Source organism: Harmonia axyridis, chromosome X (genome assembly GCF_914767665.1).
Source record: "Harmonia axyridis chromosome X, icHarAxyr1.1, whole genome shotgun sequence".
In the NCBI taxonomy this organism is placed as follows: domain Eukaryota; kingdom Metazoa; phylum Arthropoda; class Insecta; order Coleoptera; family Coccinellidae; genus Harmonia; species Harmonia axyridis.
Window position 1 is genome coordinate 17,360,585 of NC_059508.1, and position 22,250 is coordinate 17,382,834.

The 22,250-nt window shown below is 35.4% G+C and overlaps 1 protein-coding gene across 11 annotated transcripts in view; it reads right to left on the reverse strand.

Annotated features, from left to right (window-relative positions):
• LOC123686286 (glutamate-gated chloride channel) overlaps positions 1-22,250 on the reverse strand; it is a 50,662-nt gene that overhangs the window by 19,933 nt on the left and 8,479 nt on the right. For 5 of the 11 annotated variants that reach the window (XR_006748427.1, XR_006748425.1, XR_006748426.1 and 2 more), the window contains exons 3-7: positions 10,309-10,388; positions 6,259-6,482; positions 6,122-6,204; positions 5,557-5,691; positions 5,260-5,412 (exon numbers count right to left, since the gene is read on the reverse strand). Coding sequence is in view for 8 of the 11 variants with exons in the window: in XM_045626330.1 (XP_045482286.1) it covers positions 5,260-5,412; positions 5,557-5,691; positions 6,122-6,204; positions 6,259-6,482; positions 10,309-10,388 (675 nt within the window). In the remaining 3 variants the exon portion in view is untranslated. Of the gene's footprint in view, positions 1-5,259; positions 5,413-5,556; positions 5,692-6,121; positions 6,205-6,258; positions 6,483-6,530; positions 6,667-10,308; positions 10,389-22,250 lie in introns of those variants that run through there. The other 6 variants (XM_045626332.1, XM_045626334.1, XM_045626336.1 and 3 more) reach the window with 2 other exon arrangements.

Sequence of the window (22,250 nt, forward strand, 5' to 3'; positions counted from 1 at the left end):
GAGTGTATTTTGTGATATTCAAAATGCAATCAAGTCTACTTCGCTCATTATAAGCTGAATCTCCTTAGGCGGCTCCTCCAGTGGTTTTAATCAGTGAAAAGTTGCTTTTCTATCGGTTAATTAAAAAGGAAATAATTTCGTATTATTTATTATATATTTCACATCTGAAACATCATGTTTTTACCGCGATAGTTTGCTTAGCAGTTCAAATTGACAATTCATCAAAAATATTCTAGTTCCGCTAGAACTACAACGGATGTGGAAGTGGAATAGTCTCTTTCTTGTTTGTTTTGGAAATAATCTTCCTGAATGTTAGATTTTTCTGGCTTTCAATACGATTTCTTCTACGTTCCTTTGTCCAACTATTAGGTTTCACAAAAAAACAAAATTTCGAACGTAACGGGTGTTTTTTTTTCGAGGTATATAACTTTGAGTTGGCATTACTATTCAAGATGGCGACAGATTTAACAGCTGTTAAGTGATTTATTCTCATTATGTTTTGGCAATTCATCATGAATAGACTCACGCCCGAACAACGCTTGCAAATAGTGCAATTTTATTTCGAAAATAATGGTTCTGTGCGGAATACGTATCGCGCACTACGTCCATTAGCGATGAAGCGCACTTCTGGTTGAATGGCTACGTCAACAAACAAAACTGCCGCATTTGGAGTGAAGCTAATCCTCAAGTGTATGTCGAAACACCGTTACATCCAGAAAAACTGACTGTTTGGTGCGCTTTATGGGCTGGTGGAATCATTGGTCCGTACTTCTTCATAAACGATGATGGTTCCAACAAGACGGCGCAACATGTCACACAGCTCGTGCCACAATCGATTTATTGAAAGACACGTTTGGTGACCGCCTAATTTCACGTTTTGGACCTATGAATTAGCCTCCAAGATCTTGTGATTTTACACCGCTAGACTACTTTCTGTGGGGCTATGTAAAGTCATTGGTCTATGCGGATAAGCCACAAACCCTTGACCAGTTGGAAGACAAGATTCGCCGTGTTATTGCCGATATACGGCCACAAATGTTGGAAAAAGTCATCGAAAATTGGACGTCCAGATTGGACTACATCCGAGTCAGCCGTGGCGGTCATATGCCAGAAATCATATTTAGAATATAATGCCACAAGATTATCTTGCGGATAAATAAAATTCATGTCAATCGAATAATCCATCGTTGCAATTTAAAGTTCTATAGCTCTAAAAAAAACACCCTTTACATATTACGAAACCTCTAATTAGATTTTGCTCAATAATGAACCCGACTTCGCGAATCGAAATCCGAATATGAATCTGAAATTTCCCGGCTCAAAATTCGAAAATTACAAACATTGTGGCAATATGATAGATATCCAATTATATATTTCCGACACTTTTTGGTTCAGGTTATCACATCAAATAAACTGGATTATTTTTTGTCGTGTAAAAGCTAGCTAGTTAAATTTTCGGATAACTCAATTCATAGATTTACTCGACGATTTTTCAATATTCTGATTTATCGTGTTATTTCACCGATGACAAAGGACATCAAAAACCGTAAATTTTCATTTGATCTACCCACCAAACGTGTGCAACTGATTTTTCAACTACCAATATTCATAGACTCAATTTTCAGGTCCGTTCAATGCATTAGTTTTGTCGCAATTTTTCGCAATTAGTTCGGCCGTCAATCAGACCGTAAATTGAAAATTTCATAGACATTTCCAACGATATCAAAGCAACCTGTTATTAAATTTCCTGATGGGAAAATCCAATCCATCGCATTTTCTATCATCAAAAGAATTTTTTTCATTAAAACCTTAACCAGCATAATGGAAACTTTTCAATGTTACACACCTATAGAATCCGCTGAATGAATTTCTACGAATTCGACAATTTTTACAACAAACCAAACATGTTGGACACACAGGGGTTTCAGTTCATTTCCAAGAAGTCTCTTGAACTTGAATATTTTATGAGGTTTCTGTAAGGGATCAACTTTCTCAACATTCGTTATTCACATCGTCATAGATTTTCCAAATGCGCTTATTCAGTAGAGCGGATTTTCTAGAGCTAAAATATATTTTTCTTTGATCTTTCCGACATTTTATGATTTCATGTACTATAATTACGAATATGCAGATATAGTACTGGATTTTCGTAATAGGAATTTAAGTTTTCAGGATCACATTGAACTTATATTTTATCATTTACTTTATACGTTTTCCACGTTTAGTTTTGATTCGAGAACGACTCAAGATATTAGGCCATTTGAAAAATCCCCGGTCTGATGCACAGATGGCGGTGCTAGGATTAAATCCATTTGATTTTTAGTTAGTACCAACCTTCAAACGATACGTGTCAAAATTTGACAGCAGTCCAACCATTTATTTGTTATTTGAAAAAATAACATGAATGATAAATAATAATAGTGCTTTTTGAAGGAAAAAATTAAGTTGAAGCAAAATCTTGGCTTGATGAAAAGTTTCCGGCGTCTGCACCAGAAAAATCAACCATCATTAATTGGTATGCTAAGTTTCAACGTGGTGGAATGAGCACCGAAGACGACGAACGCAGTGGACGCCCAAAATAGGCTATCACCGACGAAAAAATGAAAAAAATTCACAAAATAATTTTGAATGACCGTAAAGTGAAGTTAATCGAGATAGCAGACATTGTGAAGATATCATCTGAGCGTGTACATCAAATCATTCACGAATTTTTGTACATAAGAAAGCTGTGTGAAGGTGCCGCGCGAGCTCACAATCGATCAAAAGCAACAACGTGTTAATAATTCTGAGCAGTGTTTGAAACTGCTTAAGTGCAATAAACCTGAATTTTCGCCTCGATATGTGACAATGGAAGAAACATGGCTCCATCATTTCACTCCGTAGTTCAATCGACAGTCAGCTAAGTTTACTGCACACGATGAACCGAATCCAAAGCAAGGAAAAACACAACAGTCAGCTGGCAAGGTTATGGCAGCAGTATTCCTGGATGCACAAGGTATAATACTCATTGATTACCTCCAAAAAGGCCAGACCATCAGCAGCGATTATTATATAGTGTTATTGGATCGTTTAAAGGATGGAATCGTTACAACAAACGGCTCCATTTGAAGGAAAATAGGTGCTGTTTCATCAAGACAATGCGCCGTGTCACAAATCAATGAAAACAATGGCAATATTGCATGAATTGGGCTTCGAATTGCTTCTGCATCCACCGTATTCGCCAGATCTGGCCCCCAGGTACTTTTTCCTGTTCTCAGACCTCAAAAGAATGGTTGCTGGAAAGAAATTTTGCGCCAATGAAGAAGTAATCGCCGAAACTGAGGCCTATTTTGGAGCAAAAGACAAATCGTACTACAAAAATGGTATCGAAAAGTTGTAAATTCGCTATAATCGCTGTATCGCCTTCGAAGGCAACTATGTTGAATAATAAAATCGAATTTAGCCATTTACTATGGTAGACCGGGGACTTTTCAATTGGCCTGTTAGGATTGAGTTGGACCCATAGACTATCTTGTTCAGGAGGTAATAATATACGAAAATTTCAGAAAAATTGTTTGGTGTCAATTTTTTCATTAGGCTGCTACCTGAATCTTTGATACGAAAAAAATTGATGTAATCGAGAAAAGACAAATTTGAATGCAGAATGTTCTCCTTGTATGATTCCAGAAGCTTCAGAAGTATACATTTCCTATTCGTTTTCTGATTTATACAAAATTCACACTGTAAATGTTTGTTTGTTAGATGACATAAGAAACCAAGACCAGAAAAATATTTTCCGCTACAAATATTTAACTTGAAATCAAAATACAGGTTACGGAAATGCCGGCAAACCAAATTTGATATTGCAGTCGCTTCCACTTTTAATTCAATAGAACTACACTGTAAACACATCGACCGACAGCCAATTAGTTGACTCATCAACTAAAGAGTGATTTTTTTCTTCCTCGATATTTCAGTTGAAATTGAATGATGATGTCGGTTGTTCCAATAAACATTGGATGGATACTGCCCACACTTATAATTCAATAAACGAGATCGACTATCTCTCTTTACGTTCCTAGATTGGGGAGTGATCAGAAATTCAATCCTTTGCTTCGTCCAATGTTGCAGTAACAACTTTGAGACTCAAAAATTGAATTCTCAATAATCCTATTTACTTCCCGATTCATGCTTTAAAAAAATTAAAAAAGTACAAGCGCGCTTATTTGAATTCGTGTCCATGTAATCTTTTCACGAAATTTTGTATACAAAGCGGCATGAAATAATACAATTACTGAATTGATCGACAAAAAAGGATGCCATGAAAGCATAGAATTACGTTTTAACTTCAACGAAAACAGTCACTTTATGCTAAGAATTTTACCGAAAAATAATTATTGATACATAAAAATTATTATATTATATATATGTTGTATATTAATACAAAAATTTAAGGTTTTATACTGTGTTCATCATCATGAAAAAAAATACATGGTGTTACATTCGAAAAACTCGAGAAAAAACATTTTTAAATTCCTCATATTTGGACATTGATAACGGACACCCTGTATAAGAGAGGTTAATCATTTGGGAACGATGACTAGGCAAATTCTTAATCGTGATACAGGTATTGAAGAGCAATGAAAAATTAAAAAATCACTCATTTGTTGAATAATTTTATTTGGGAATACCCTGTTCATCAGAAAATAATTTCCAGAGATGCAGAATGGAAAGTACAAAGGGAATGCTTTTCAACTAAATTCCTTAAACGTCTGTTTTGACAGCTATGGGAGCCTAACGCACTATTGCAGGACCCTGTATAATTATGCATTCAAATATGTTTATTTTGGATGGATTAATATTTGCTATATTTGAAAATATTGCTGCGTCTTCTAGCCATATATTCGATACGCTACGAATATTCCGTTTCTAACTCATCTTGGAATATTTTTCGGCCCTCTTTGCAAGAAAATGAAAATTCTCCGATTTTGGGGGCTATCAGATATGATGAACTTGATTATTCAGATTACTGAGTAACTCGCTTTATTTTATATACGTAAAAAATTCAGTGATAAAATTTCCTAGAAATCAGAACTGTGGAATAATCTAACGGATTTTGGTCCTAAACTTTGAAGTCACTGGCACATTATGAGTTCAGAATGTTAATCAGAACCTGAGTCGAAACCAATTATATGAAACTGTCAATTCTCACCAGAAAATTACATATACAAAAATGGTATACGAAAAACATATGAAAGGAAAATCTTCATTATTACTCACCTAATGAAACTCTTGCTGGTACAGCGCCTTGGTCCAACCAGAAAGACACCCATGAGACAATGACAAGCATACAACACGGTATGTAGATTTGTATAAGGTAATAACTGAACTCTCTCTTAAACAAGAGGTCCACCTTTAAGCAACTATATTCCCCTGAAAACAAATCCAAAGTTGAAAAAATTTCTGGAAAGTCTTCGATTGTCTACTATTTAATCACATCATAAAACTGTTGAATTCAATCGATATCTACTCAAAGTGTTATGTAATCAATATAAATATTCACCAGTAATATCATACCTGTATTCGTTTTACTGTTACAGTAATCAGTGAGAAATTTCTCCAAAGTGAAGCGTGGTAGGTGTAAATTTTTCACAACCTGTACAGGATCCCCTTCTTTCCATAGGAAAACGAGATCATCTGTCGTCCAACCGTCTGCAAACGAACAAATGTCAAATCAACTTCATCAAAATGAGTTGAATTGTTAAAGTTGTGATAATGCATCGATAGGATTTTCAAAAAAGTGAAGCCACTAGAGGACTCAAAAAGATATCGTAAAAGGTAATTTGACAGATTTTTCAAATCCTCTTAATTATTCCATGATGTTTATTGAGCACATAAAAAAAGAATGTCTGCACTCGTCATCAATATTTCAAAAACAAATAGAGCTATCGAAAAAGTGAACACATAGAGACCGCAAATATGGAATTTTACGCAACATGACGTCAGTGATGACGTCATTCGTATAATACGAAAGCGTTTATTTCCATTTGCTGATCAATTTTTTTGTGAACATCAACTGTCAAATAACCTGTTAATATTGCTGTTGAAGTCGTTGAACTTATCTAATTAAATATTCACTCACAGCTAGCCATTCTAAGTGAGCAAATTTGTCGATCCAGTGGATACAATTTGAGGTTCATTGGGCATGACAACGTTAAGGATATTCTGAAAAATAACGACATTTAATATCTTTTACCATAGAATCTATAATAGTTTCACCTTATACTGTACAAAACGGAACCTTGAGGATGAATTCGAATATAAACATTGGGCATGATAATATTGTGAAAATGTCCCTCCTTTTCGTTTGAGAAAAAAAGATCTGGCATCCATACCCTGTTTGCTTCAGTTAAGGTCAAGTATTTCAAACGTCCACCAAAATCGTTGAATTTTAATCTCTCATCCTGCCATTGTTCTCTAAACGTAAGTTGAACACTATATTCCTGAAAATTTTATACGTTTAGGTTCAGAAAATTACACTATCGTATTACCTCTAGGGCATGCCTCATGCACACAAAATATCAGAACTTTCTGCATGCTTCTGAAATTCAATATCGTATCAGGCTGTCACTTCTATATTGAACTTTGATATCCTTCCCTCAAACTGACTGGCGAAAATAACGAAGAAGGTTATACACGATACTTCATTACAACATTCAGAATCGATAACCGCTATATTGTAACTCAACATAAAGGAATCACGTGAATTATTTCTATTCACTCTATTGAACTAGTCCATTATTTATGTTAAATTAATCAATTTAGGAAATCTTTCATAATCAACTATAAAGGTATTCAGAAATCTAATAATGCACGAATTTTCCGTTATTCATTATTATCAATTAGTATCAATAAAGATAATTATTGAATTGTGAAAATGTTCACAATCATATATTACTTCTTCTTCATTCTCATTGTAGGATTTATTTCTTCTTTAATCGTTGATTATTATCCTTTAAAATGCTCGTATTTTCAAGTTTGGATAATCAATGCGATATAATTACCATATTTCATGCATAAAGCTTTTAATATTCTAAAGAAAATTCTTGATGGCGTATGGATAAATTTTTATTCGATTTTTATATTCTAGACATCCCAGAAGGAGAAAGTCCTTATTGCAAACAACTATTAAGATTCCACCACCTTTTTTCCGTAGACAAAGATTTATCGTTGAAAATAAATGTTGAAAATGAAGGTTAAGGAAATGTTAAATGAAAAAAAATAATAATCAACAAATTTCTCTACATGAAAAAAAAATGAGCTGAACATGTTACCACTTCATTTTTTGATGAACGATATACATATGATGACATATAACATATTTCAAAGCATTCTGCGACTACCTCTGTATGCTTCAATTTCCAGAATATTCCTGCAGATTTTTCAATACTACCAAAAATTTCTTCAATGTTCAAGAACGGTATCAATATATTATGTTCATTTAGAATTTAGCTATTTAGGGTGGTTAAAAATATCTGAATAGTTCATTAGAAAACAACGCTGTCATTTTCACAAAAAGACTTCACGTTTTTATATTTTCAAAACCTACATTACGAAAAGTGCATAATGGGAAAATTCGACGAGCTGAGTTGAATTTTCCATTCCTCAAATTCTTTTTGAACAATATTTCTTCCTCAACTAGTTTCAGCAAAATTTTGGGGAGTGTATAATCACGGTGGACAAACACATTATTAACAAATTTATTGAAAAAAAATTTTAAACCCTTCGTTTTTTTCTCCGAATTTCAATCATTCACTCCTTGCTATACCATCTATATTTTACCAAAAAAATTTTGAATTTCAACAGCTCCTTCTGGGTGTTGCAGTTTGTTTGTCAGTTAGTATAATTATATCATATGTAGCATAACATAAGGGAACTTGTTATTGAAATGTTTTCTTTGTTGGAATTATTATAGCATGTATCTAAGGAGGAACGTAAATTCAACAATCAAAAGTTTTTCAAAATTCCTGTTACCCAATAAAACTTTCAAAAGCGGTCGTATGAAATATCACCATTGTTGGACGAACAATACATAAAGAAATGAAGAACTAGAAACGCTGAATGTATGCTGAGAAATATTCCTTGCTAACGAAAAAAAAAAAAATTGGTGTATCGGATGGAATTTTCCGTATAGCGAGCAAGAACTAAAAAAAAAAAATCGCAGATATTATCTGCGCCTATTTGAAGCTACTTGATCTAACAGAAATCGATTCCCTTCTAGAGTCGAGAAATCGACAGGTAGCGATAAACTCGAGAAGTGCATGCATGAATTCGTAACATGCAAATTGATTATTTTCGTATTTGTTATTTGCGTGTCTTTAGGTGGCTTCAGCGCTTTTGAACATGCTTGCGCCGGTGCTGGTGCCCTGATCGCAATTGAGTAGACATCCATCTATCATCATCCACAGGGATGGGCACGCTGACAAATATATATATAATATATATATATATACAGTACGGTCCAAGTGTCAACAGAATATTTCATTCTGATCGATATTTTCATTACGGTCTCTTCGACAATGCAGAATTACCTCTAGCCGACCATTCACTTATTATCCCGAGTAGGGAATCCAATCTCGCACCAAGATATCAATCCCGCATACACCCTTTGTACTCAACCTATAAGACATGCTCATAATAAGGACTTATGCTATTAAAAACATACTATAGTATAAATGTGTTTATTTCGTGGGAACAGCTGTCAAGTTTTGCCGCGGGTAAACTCGAAAAATCAGCCGACAAGTACTGTCTCATAGTTTTTCCAACTAGAAACTATTTTTTATTCAAAATTGAGCGTTTGTGATTGGTGGAAATTAAGTCGAGTTTCGGAATTGTAAACAGCTTCAAAGTATGTACTTGTACCCCTATTCCGTCTGCATTCAAAAAGGGTCATTTCATGTTTTAATAACTGGTCAAGTGTTGTTCGTACTCGTGCTCGTACAGCCATAGAAGAAGCCTTTGATTCTGGCACACACGCAGTACGAATACTATGATTCGATTCCTCTTCTAAATTCAAAGGCGATGGTTCACGTATCGTTGCTAGATTAGATAAAGATACTTTATCTTCATAAGTATAAGTGAAATGGTATTCGGTTTGGAATTGTGTTCTGTCTTCTAAAAACGTCTCTATTTGCAGCCTGTCAGTCAAACTCTTAATTTCATTTCGTGATGTTGATTTGAAGTACAAATGCATCTTCTCCGCCATTTGTAGACATTGACTGTTATCCCAGAAATTCCAGATATTTGCTTGGAATTTCTAAGTACGGTATCATACTTGTTATTTATGAACGGCGCTCTTTTATCTTAGAAAATAAAACTTTAACTATTTCTTTACTCAATGTCGAGTTATAATGATTTTTCCAATTTGCTGATCATGAATCGTAGTGTAGTTTCAGCAGTAACTAGTGTTGCATCTTCGACCGTAACTTATGAGACGTTTATTGCTTTTTGGGACGTTTCAAAAGACGTTTGCGCTTTTATTGTCTAATATACAATTTTAATATTGATTCCCGCAGATCCCGCATCGAAAATCCCTCAGAATTTCAGAGGGATCCCGCATTTGCGGGATTGGATTCCCTAATCCCGAGATGTGTTTATTTTGTCACTGTACAAAGAAAGAAATTTTACAGGGTTTCCAAATTCGATGCTTACTGACAGCATCTCAAGAACTATAAGACATAAGATGAATAGAAAATATATAATTGGCATGACAAAAAAAAACATAAATGATGCTTGTTTACTTCAAATTTATGTCATCATTAGTTCGCCCAATCTATTGTCATCAAGAGTTTTTTGCATATCCAATGTTTATGGCTTTTGAAAGACTAATCTATGAGGATGTCGAGAAATAAGAGATTTTCCAGTATAGTTTAGAAATTTGTTGCTGAAAATTCTGTAAAATTCTTCAAAACATTTCTGTGCTGTCTGGTTCTAAATTTTTGGTTATCCCACAATTCTAACTCATCAGTCCAATAGACTAATCCAAAAAAGATGCCATGTCATACTATACAAACACTAGCGGTATGAATAACGCCGGACGTTCTTTGTATGTGGCCAATAGGCAAGAGGATTGATTAAATTTTTTTTCTAAAGTTGCGTTTGAATCCAAATGAATAATTTCGTCGAGGTCTGCATTGTCGAAGATGGCAAAAAAAAATTGAAAATTATGTCGACACAGGGAAAGACAATCAGTGGACGTGTTTTATCCCATCTCTGATCATCATCCATCATCCAATACTTGACATGACTGGCATACCGCTCTGCACTCACCATTTTATAATCGTCTATTTTGCTGATAGACCGGAGAAAGAAGTTGATGTGAACTAAGGCAGGCCCGTCTCCTATGTGTCCTACATTGCAAGAACAGAATAACATTAAAAAACCGGCTTTTCCTTTGATTTTCGGTACCAACGATCGTTTTCCATTCCAAACAGAATCTGTTGCTCCCGAAATTGATCGCATTGCAACTTTTACAATATTGTTCATCATTCCTACTATTCCGTAGGATATCTCAAATCGAGCTCACAGAATAAGAATCGACAACAAATCATGCAAAAAGAACATTCAAATTGTTCATAACGATTTTTTCATTGAAATTCACAAATTATTCAAAAATAAATGCAGCGAACATCCTGGAAATACAGGCTGATCCACCGCGATAGCCTATTAGACGTTTATGAAAAGCTAATCATAATTTTTGCTGGAAATTCGAATGCTAGGGTTTGAGACAATGAGCTTTATCCCTAAAATATTTTTCAGTTATACCGCCGGAAACAGGCTACTACTTTCTCATTTCAAACGGCGCACCCAGTATATTATTGCATCATTAGATAGATTATTTGATAACAATTTCAGCATTATGCCATATCTTTGTAAAAACTCATGAGTTAATGGGATTCTTAAGAAAAAAGTTCACCAACAGAAAAAGCTTCTTTCGAAAAAACCTTTTTAATTTTCGATCCTGCCGATACGTTGTATTATATTAGGTTAGCGGTTTAGACCAGGAATGTACAGGGTGTTCATGAGAAGATCATAAACTTGGATAACTCAAATTCATCCAACCCAAGATTTTCAAATTTCCTCATTTCAAGTTAACCACGATAACTCTAAGTAAGGTAAGTATAGGGTGTTTTTTTCGAGGTATATAACTTTAAGTTGGCATTACTGTTCAAGATGGTGACCGATTTAACAGCTGTCCAGTGATTTATTCTCTGTTTAGTTTGGCAATTCATCACGAATAGACTCACGCCTGAACAACGCTTGCAAATAGTGCAATTGTATTTCGAAAATAATGGTTCTGTGCGGAATCGCGCACTACGTCCATTAGCGATGAAGCGCACTTCTGGTTGAATGGCTACGTCAAAAAACAAAACTGCCGCATTTGGAGTGAAGCTAATCCTCAAGTGTATGTCGAAAAACCGTTACATCCAGAAAAACTGACTGTTTGGTGCGCTTTATGGGCTGGTGGAATCATTGGTCCGTACTTCTTCGAAAACGATGATGGTCAATGGTGATCGGTATAGAGCCATGAATACTAACTTTTTCATTCCTGAATTGAACAACCATGATGTCCAGGAGCTGTGGTTCCAACAAGACGGCGCAACATGTCACACAGCTCGTGCCACAATCGATTCATTGAAAGATACGTTTGGTGACCGCCAAATTTCACGTTTTGGACCTGTGAATTGGCCTCCAAGATCTTGTGATTTAACACCGCTAGACTACTTTCTGTGGGGCTATGTAAAGTCATTGGTCTATGCGGATAAGCCACAAACCCTTGACCATTTGGAAGACAACATTCGCCGTGTTATTGCCGATATACGGCCACAAATGTTGGAAAAAGTCATCGAAAATTGGACGTCCAGATTGGACTACATCCGAGCCAGCCGTGGCGGTCAAATGCCAGAAATCATATTTAAAATGTAATGCCACAAGATTATCTTGCGGATAAATAAAATTCATGTCAATCGGATAATCATCGTTGTTTTATTGCAATTTAAAGTTTTATAGCTCTAAAAAAAACACCCTTTATGTAAGTAAGTATGAATGTTTGGATACGAACGTCTGTGACGGGCATATGTTTTGACCTTACTTCTGCTTTTGATTCGCTATCTTTTGTGTTTATACTCGAAAAATGCCACCATGTTTATGCAAATAATAATAGACCAAAAGCTTAAGGTTCAATGATGACGTCGAACGTTCAGAATGAACCTACTATGTTATCGCTACAAAATGTTCTAATCGATCCAAAAAAAAAAAAACGTATATATACTCCCAGCATCAGAAGGAGGTGGAATAAACAAGCCCCTTTGAGTGGAGGATAAACAGGTAAACAAGCCGAAGGGTCTTATTAAGGGTTTTGCCACAGTCAACTGAAGCGCAAGAAAAAAAAGGATTGATCAACCGAAATGAAAAACGAGGGTTGAATTTCATACAACTCTAATTGAGGGATGGATTTCCAATTTTCCTATTCATACTAAATGACAGTGAAACTGCAACAACCAAGGAGGAGTTGTTTATATTTCAATTTTTTTTTTGGTGAAACATAGATAGTATAGCAAGGAGTAAATGAAATGAATGGGGAAAAAACGAACGGTTTACAATTTTTTTTCAATAAATGTGTTAATAATGTGTTTGTCTACCGCGATTATCTATACACTAACCAACACGTATCGGCATTGATGCAATAAGATGGTCTATTTCGTCTTGAGGGGTACTATCCCAAGCTACCTGTAATTCATGTCTCAGAGCCGCCAAAGTCCGTGGGGGTTGGGGTAAATTTTCGAGCCTTCTACCCATGATGTCCCAAACATGCTCTATGGACGAAAGATCGGGGGATCTGGGCGGCCATAGCAAAAGATTCACATGGGTCGCTTCGAAAAAGTTTAAACTAACTCTGGCAACATGAGGTCGGGCATTATATTGCTGAAATATTGGATTCTCGAGCCGGTTCAGGTGAGGCAGAACATATGGCTCCACTATTTCTTGAACGTAACGGTACGCTGTCGTGTTCCCTCGAATAAAGACTAAAGGTGACCTACTTGCATGTGCAATAGCACCCCATACCATAACGCCTACTGTCCGTTGTACATGACGCTCAACATCAAACTGAGGTTCACGTCTTACTCCCCGACGTCGTCTAACCTTTCTTCGGCCATCATGTGCACCCAAGAATAATCGAGATTCATCAGTAAAGACGATCTGATGCCATTCCACATTCCAATGTTGACGTTCTCTGCACCACTGTAATCGTTGACGGCGATGCTCAACCGTCAGAAGTAACACAAGGTGGGGTCGATAATGCTGCAGTCCAAAAGACCTTATCCGGTGGTAAACCGTTTGGACAGTTACAGGATGGCCTTGTTCTCCTAACCTCCCATCAGCCAAAGATCGAGTTGTTGCAAATCGGTCTCTAATGGCCATAAGTTTGGACGTCGATCTTGAACTTCATTTGTGCCCCTTCGACGTCCGGTGCCTACTCTTCTTCGATTTTGTGCATTATCAAACCACGCTTGACAACATCTCATAACAGTAGTTGGGTTTCTGTTCGTACGGTTAGTGATTTCTCGAAATAACAATAATTAGACCTCTTTCAAATTCACTCCACTGGCGATATTGGGCGTACACGAGCTCTAGGTATTTCAACAACAACTAGATCTCCTCGAACAGCTGGTTTGTTGTAAAATTTAAAAAACTTACAAAAAACGATTACAATATTTAAGTAACAAAAATTCTGTTAATGAAAAAACCTCCACGATTTTTTTCTCCAAATTCAATCATTCACTCCTCGCTATACTATCTATGTTTCACCAAAAAAAAATTAAAATTTAAATAGCTCCTTCTGGGTGTTGCAGTTTCTTTGTCAGTTAGTATATTTCCATCATTGATTTAGTGCTCACTTCGGAATTGTCATGCCTTCTTTTAGGTTGATTCGAGATGGAAAAGATCAATAACCGTTTTGAATACGTCCCCCATTCAGATATTAAAAAAAATTCATAGAAAACATGCGACAAAAGATCGATGTGCATCTCGCCAATTATTTCCTCGAATTATTTGTCCTGTCAATTTTTCCCGTTTATTCGAATTTCCAATACCGTTAAACAAGTCAATCGATGAATTCCCCTTTCAGTTGTTTTTTTCATCGACAATTTTCCCAGAATTTATTTCAATATCTGCGGAAATAAAAACCATTCAAGCATTCAATTTAACTGGAGTTTCCATCATTCTCCTGTGGCATTTTTTGTGCCAAGTTATTTCATTATAAAATTTTCCGCTTTCTTTTCAACTAGGTCCACGTAATTCGATGCGGGATTCACATTCAGAGTCTGCTATAACATCTGGGCAGATTAGATTTGGTATCTGGATAGTTATAACTGATATTTCAGTTTTGTTTGGAGATTGATTGAAAGTATTGTCTATAAAGTCGAGGTCTATGAACTGAGAGAATTGTGGTTTCCGTCAGTATTTCTCGCAAACGAGAAATTTCTCGTGAAGTACTAACGAGACAAATTATCCAATGATTTACACTGTGTCCGTGAAGTATGGAACAAATTCATTGTTAGCTAAACAGACCATTTTAAGAAATAATCATGAAACACGTCGATTTTTAATTTTAATTTACCGTATTTTAAAATAATAATCTAATATACAGGGTGAATTACTTTCGAGTAATGACGTCATCGTCATTTTTTCTAAATGGAACACCCCCAATGGAACACCCCCAATTTGTCTCAATTTTCCGATTACTCTAGCTGAGCTGATTCCAAAAATGCATCACATGTTGATTCCAATTGGTACAGGGTGGACAAAAATACAATAGTTTTGTGTGTGTTCATAAAGTAACGCGTAACATTCTTTATTAGTTAAATTAACAATATTATCAAAAATGCTTATTGTCTAGCGGCAATTGGTTTGAATGTAACACCCTGTAGTTTGTTACATTTTTAGATTAATAAAAATAAGATATAATTTCTTTCATATTCTATCTGTTAGAACACAAGTATCGAATATGTTCGGAAACAACTCATTGCTATCAATCTAGAAATGTAACAAACTACAGGGTGTTACATTCAAACCAATTGCCGCTAGACAATAAGCATTTTTGATAATATTGTTGATTTAACTAATAAAGAATGTTACGCGTTACTTTATGAGCACACACAAAACAATTGTATTTTTATCCACCCTGTACCAATTGGAATCAACATGTGATACATTTTTGGAATCAGCTCAGCTAGAGTAATCGAAAAATTGTGACAAAATGGGGGTGTTCTGTTAAAAAAAATGACGGTGACGTCATTACTCGAATGTAATTCACCCTGTATATTAGATTATTATTTTAAAATACGGTAAATTAAAATGAAAAATCGACGTGTTTCAGGATTATTTCTTAAAATGATCAGTTTAGCTAAAAATGAATTTGTTCCGTACTTTACGGACACAGTTTATAACTGAGACTTCAATATTCAAAAATATTGCGTCATCACATCAAATAATTGTTCTCTAGAACCTACATGTGTATTTAGGCTTCCCAAAAGATGAAGCGACTACTGCAACGTCACAAAATCAAACGGAGTCATACCGTGTGTAACATGAGTGGTATGAAGTGAACAAGCCCACAAAATTTAAACAAAATCAGACGGATTCCCAGGTTATAGGGTGACTCACCGGGATGGTCTATTAGACGTTTATGGAAAACTAGTAATTTTGAGGTGGAAATTTGCATATTGGGGTTTGAGACAATAATATTTCTCCTTAAAATATTTTCAGATCTCTACTACTATCGGAAACATAGTACTACTTGCTTGTTTCAAATGGCACACCCAGTATATCATAGCATCATAATATCAATTTCGGCAATATGCCATACCTTGGGTAAAATCTCAACGGTTCATGAGTTAATGAGATTCTTTTAAAAAAATAGTGGTGGTGAGGACTCAAAATATTTATTATAGGTATAGGGTTTACTTAAGTAACCCCCACTATTTTTGTACGAAGAATCGACTGAAATAATAAAAAATAAAGGTTCCAATTTAAAAAATCTTGGGTTTTGATGAATTTGAGTTGTCCAAATTCATTATTTTCTTATGAACACACTGTACATTTCTGGCCCAAACTGCAAACAGTCTTATAATACTACGTATTTGTAGAATCGAAAAAGAAAAAAGCTTTTTCTGCCGAAAATGTCAGAACAATGTGAGTCCTCATCGCCACCATTTTTTTCACAAGAATCTCATTAACTCATGAACCGTTGAGTTTTCACCCAAGGTATGACATATTGTCGAAAATGTCAAATATTTTGGGGAGAAAGATCATAGTCTCAAAACCCAATATGCAAAATTTCAGCTGAAAATTATGAATAGTTTTTCATAAACATCTAATAGGCCATCCCGGTGAATCACCCTGTATATATAATCTAGAACCCAATATACCTTCCGATGTTTGTCTAGATGACAAAATGATATTTCATAATATTCAGATTCTAGGATGCAGTCGACAGAGTGAGTTCCAAGAATATAATTAAACAAGTTTGGAACTTCGATATGTGCAACAGCAATTGAGGCATGTTTCATACATTTCATGATAACACGAGTTTGTCAAAGGGAAAAATGCTTCATTTTGTGCATTCGGAATTTCATATCCAGCAATATATCGTGCGCAATATATGTCACTAACAATTGAACAAAAATTTCACTTCCACCATATTCTATTCGAACCAGAATCTACCTTTTGTGTTCATTGAATTTCTACAAATTCCTGGTATGATTAAAATTTCAGTACCTACATATACAGTGCTGGCGAGTCAGTAGCTTCGAATCTAATTTCATTCAATTTAGAAAGGAATGCATAAAGAAATCAAGGACATCACAATCAGACATATTTCGAAAAAACATGGATATGAATTATATAAATTGAAAATCTCCCAAGCAATTTTCCCAGAAGATTGAATCAGACGAATGGAATTTTGTGAAATAATGGAAAAAAAATTAGAAGGATGTTTTTTCAGGAAAACAATTAGGCTTAAGGCTAATCAATATTACAAATGTTCTCGTTATTCTCGTATCTTCTCGCATATTGGGATTTTTCAAACTCTCTCTTACCTAATGCGGATAAATGTTAATAATATACATTGTCATCTTTTCTGATGTGACACTTTATGTTCTGTCAGGCTTTGGAGAATGGAAATAAAAAGAAAATTTGAAATTGAACGACCAACAAGAAAGGATCACAAAGGTAATTGAATTTCAAAGCACTTCACCATACATTTTACGCTTGATGTTGAATGATAATACATTTCCTCCTTTCTGAAGTTGACTAATCTTCATCCTTTGTTCGATAAGAGTTTGTGGTAATGAACTAAAGTTCTTCCCTAAAAAGTCTAGCGATCTCTTTTTAAAAACGAATCACAGAGGCATTGGTTCTAATAACTTTATTTAAAATAATTCAGAAAAGTCGAAATCACAAATATCAAATTATATACCTATGTGAGTAGTTCTAACATAAACAGATCTATAGTTTTGACAGGATTAGATATTGAATATTTTAAAATTTTCAGCAAACCCCAAAATCTAACATAAATTCATAATTTCACCTGAATTTAGATGAAAAAGGTTACATTGATTTGATGATGGAAGGATATCGTTTTCAGTTGAAAAAAAATTAAAAGAATATATATCCTGATATATTAGTTCACAGTAGAAGTGTAGAAAAACCTTATTGATGGCTGAACAAGAAATATTTTTTGATTGAATTTTATCGTTCTGCCATAAAAAAGGTCTCTCAACACTTTTGTTCTTTCAACATAGATAAAAAAAAATATTGTGAATTACAACACAGATGTCAAATTCAGATGAGGTTGATGGTGTGCTGTGTTTTTGTACAGTTATATGATTCATGAATAATTAATTTTTTTTTGCTTAATTAAATGACGCTTGAATTAACGAGAGCAACAAGTTCCAGTTCGAAAACGGATAACCCGAAAACCTGTAACGATTTTCAATAGGACTTAGAGCCGGTTGTAGCGGCGGCCAATCATATCTCGCACTGGTGAATTTTTGGCATGCAAGAAGGCCGCCGGAACACCGCCTCTAGGAAAGACACTTAAAGCATCATCTAAAGGATTACCAATTTACCGGAAACCACCCAGCACCTTCTTGTTCATTTTATCAAGGACTAATTTACCTAAATAATATTCCTGTCGCTTCATTGATAACTAATTCTCAGAATCTACCTGGTCTTTTTCCTATGACAATCACTCAATGAAAAACTTCCAACACTCCTACGAATATTCCCAAGAGTTTGGCTCTACTTTCAATAGAAACGCTATTATACACTCTACAAGAAACGGTTTTAAAAAAAAAATAAACTGCATTATTCGATAGCCATTTAACAGTTTTTGAAAATCTTCACATTCTTAAATGCAAACTGCAAAGATTCTATCTGATTTATTTCTTGACATTCTCCAGAGATATGTCAGTGAAGATAAAACAATTCGTTCATTAAAAATGGATGAAAAATAATCATATTGCTGTATATCTATATTTTTGACCTGGATATCTACTAGGCATTTGATAAGAAATTTCGAAAAATAGTTTTCGTCGATAAGAAAAATACAGTTTTCCAATGAACTGTATAATCAATTGGAGAATATGATATTCTTTTACAACATTCAAATGAAACCGGCGTATTCGCCATTCTGTAACCGGAAGTGTATATAAAGGGTATTTTTTTTAGAGCTATAGAACTTTAAATTGCAATTAAACAACGATTGACATGAATTTTATTTATCCGCAAGATAATCTTGTGGCATTACATTTTAAATATGATTTCTTGCATATGACCGCCACGGCTGACTCGGATGTAGTCCAATCTGGACGTCCAATTTTCGATGACTTTTTCCAACATTTGTGGCCGTATATCGGCAATAACACGGCGAATGTTGTCTTCCAAATGGTCAAGGGTTTGTGGCTTATCCGCATAGACCAATGACTTTACATAGCCCCACAGAAAGTAGTCTAGCGGTGTTAAATCACAAGATCTTGGAGGCCCATTCACAGGTTCAAAACGTGAAATTAGGCGGTCACCAAACGTGTCTTTCAATAAATCGATTGTGGCACGAGCTGTGTGACATGTTGCGCCGTCTTGTTGGAACCACAGCTCCTGGACATCATGGTTGTTCAATTCAGGAATGAAAAGTCAGTAATCATGGCTCTATACCGATCACCATTGACTGTAACGTTCTGGCCATCATCGTTTTTGAAGAAGTACGGACCAATGATTCCACCAGCCCATAAAGCGCACCAAACAGTCAGTTTTTCTGGATGTAACGGTGTTTCGACATACACTTGAGGATTAGCTTCACTCCAAATGCGGCAGTTTTGTTTGTTGACGTAGCCATTCAACCAGAAGTGCACTTCATCGCTAATGGACGTAGTGCGCGATACGTATTCCGCACAGAACCATTATTTTCGAAATAAAATTGCACTATTTGCAAGCGTTGTTCGGGCGTGAGTCTATTCATGATGAATTGCCAAAACATAATGATAATAAATCACTTAACAGCTGTTAAATCTGTCGCCATCTTGAATAGTAATGCCAACTCAAAGTTATATACCTCGAAAAAAAACACCCGTTACAAATTAAACCGGCGTATTCGCCATTCTGTAACCGAAAGTGTATATATAATAACCTAACATATACAGCTATTTCAAAACATTCGTTATGTGTAGTCTGATTACTAAAATTTAGTTCCTTGTACATTTCACATACAATGTGAAACGATGAAAAAATATTCTCTGTTACTTCCTATAGAAATATAAAGGTTTGATTAGGCGTTGATAGGATTTTCAGTTTTATATTCAGAACAATGTTTTCTGAATATCATCTTGCAAAACTCACCATAAAAAAACACAAAGCTGAAACGTGAGGTGCTTAAGCAAGTGCAACATAGTTCCAAATAAAGTTATTTCCACGGAACCCAGCTGTAATATAGATTCGCTCAGAATATATCGGAGTTCGAATAAAAAAAAACGTACTAACTGAATGAAGATGAGGTTTATCAAAGGATGAGAACGATCGAACAATAATCATCCGATTAGAGCAATATCAACATTAATATCATCCAATTCCCAGAATATTGCACAATATTCGTGTGAGATTCTCTGAATATTGAGTCGTCAATAATCCTCTCGAATGTCTACGTATACTATAAGTTTATTCAGGAATTATTGACATCCCGGATGGCTGTGGAGAATCGAAATTAAGTTGGCAATGGCTCATTCAGTATTATTTGGATTTGCGGAATTCAAGTTTGTTTTGTGTTGTCGGTTTTGATGCAAGAAATTGCGAAAATAATAGTGTCAATTCTGAACAGGCATCGATCGGTTAATCTGAGTATTTATTCAGTCTTGAGCTATTGGAAATGCTTGGAAATAATCAGGATTGTTCTCGCCTAACAACCAGGGAAAACGAGGCAAAGAGAGATTCAGCAAATATTTCCCCTAGCATTAATCGTGTTTGCCTAGTTTTTCAGGTAAACTGATATTTACCTATTCAAGCTGTTTACCTACTGATGAATGGGTCTTAAAACATCAGAAAGTAAGTCATTGCAGCTTGAGATTTGTAGTGAAAGAAAACCTTTGTAATACGATTACATCTTCAGAGAATATTGCATATTTTACATATTACAATATTACATAGAATAATAAGATTAATTAGTTACAATTTCAATGAATTCGATCGAATCCTTATTGATGAACCGAAAAATATAAATAGAGTATGATTTTGTGGTGATTACAGAGAAATTCCGGATAGAAAAATGATGAAAATAATATACTAACTGACAAAGAAACTGCAACAACCAGAAGGAGCTGTTTGAATTTCAATTTTTTTTTGGTAAAACATAGATAGTATAGCAAGGAGTAAATGATTGAATTTGGAGAAAAATCGTGGAGGTTTTTTCATGTAAACAATTTATGGTACTCAAATATCGTAGTGGCTTTTTACAAGTTTTCCTTGAATTTTACAACAAACCAGCTATTCGATGAGATCCAAAGTCGATGTGTAGTTGAATTTATCGCCAGCTAAGTGAATTTGAAAGAGGTAGAAGTATTGGTACGAACAGAAATCCAACTACTGTTATGAGAGATGTTAGCAAGCGTCATTTGATAATGCCCAAAATCGAAAAAGAGTAGGCACCGGACGTCGAAGGGGCACTAATAAAGTTCAAGATCGACGTCTAAGACCTATGGCCATTAGAGACCGATTTGCGACAACTAGATCTTTGGCTGATGAGTGGTTAGGAAAACAAGGCTATTCTGTATCCGTCCGAATGGTTTACCGCCGGATGAAGTCTTTTGGACTGCAGCATTATCGACCCCATCTTGTGTTACATCTGACGGCTGAGCATCGCCGGCAACCATAACAGTGGTGCAGAGAACGTCGAAATTGGAATGTGAAATGGAATCAGGTCCTATTTCCTGATGAATCTCGATTCTCTTGGGTGCACATGATGGCCGAAGAAAGGTTAGACGATGTCGGGGAGAAAGACCTGAACCTCAGTTTGATGTTGAGCGTCTTGTACACCGGACAGTAGGCTATATGGTATGGGATGCTATTGCACATGCAAGTGGGTCACCTTTAGTCTTTATTCGAGGAAACATGTCAGCGCTGCGCTACCTTCCAGAAATAGTGGAGCGATCTGTTCTGCCTTACCTTAACCGGCTCGTTAATCCAATATTTCAGTAAGATAATGCCCGACCTCATGTTGACAGAGTTAGTTAAAACTTTTTTCGAAGCTACCCATGTGAATTTTTCGCCATGGCCGCCCAGATCGTCCGATCTATCGCCCATAGATCATGTTTGGGACATCATGGCTAGAAGGCTTAGAAATTTACCCCAGCCCCCACGGACTTTGGCGGCTCTGAGACATGAAGTACAGGTTGCTTGGGATAGTATCCCTCATGAAGAAATAGACCATCTTATTGCATCAATGTGAAGACGTGGTGGGGAGTGTATAGATAATCGCGTGGACAAACACATTATTAACAAATCTATTAAAAGAAATTGTAAACCCTTCGTTTTTTTCTCCAAATTTCAATCATTTACTCGTTTCTTTAGCTCCTTCTGTGGGTTGCAGTTCCTTTGTCAGTTAGTATATATTCTGGTTATTTCTATGATGAAACCATAACAATCTTTAGCGATATTTATAACCA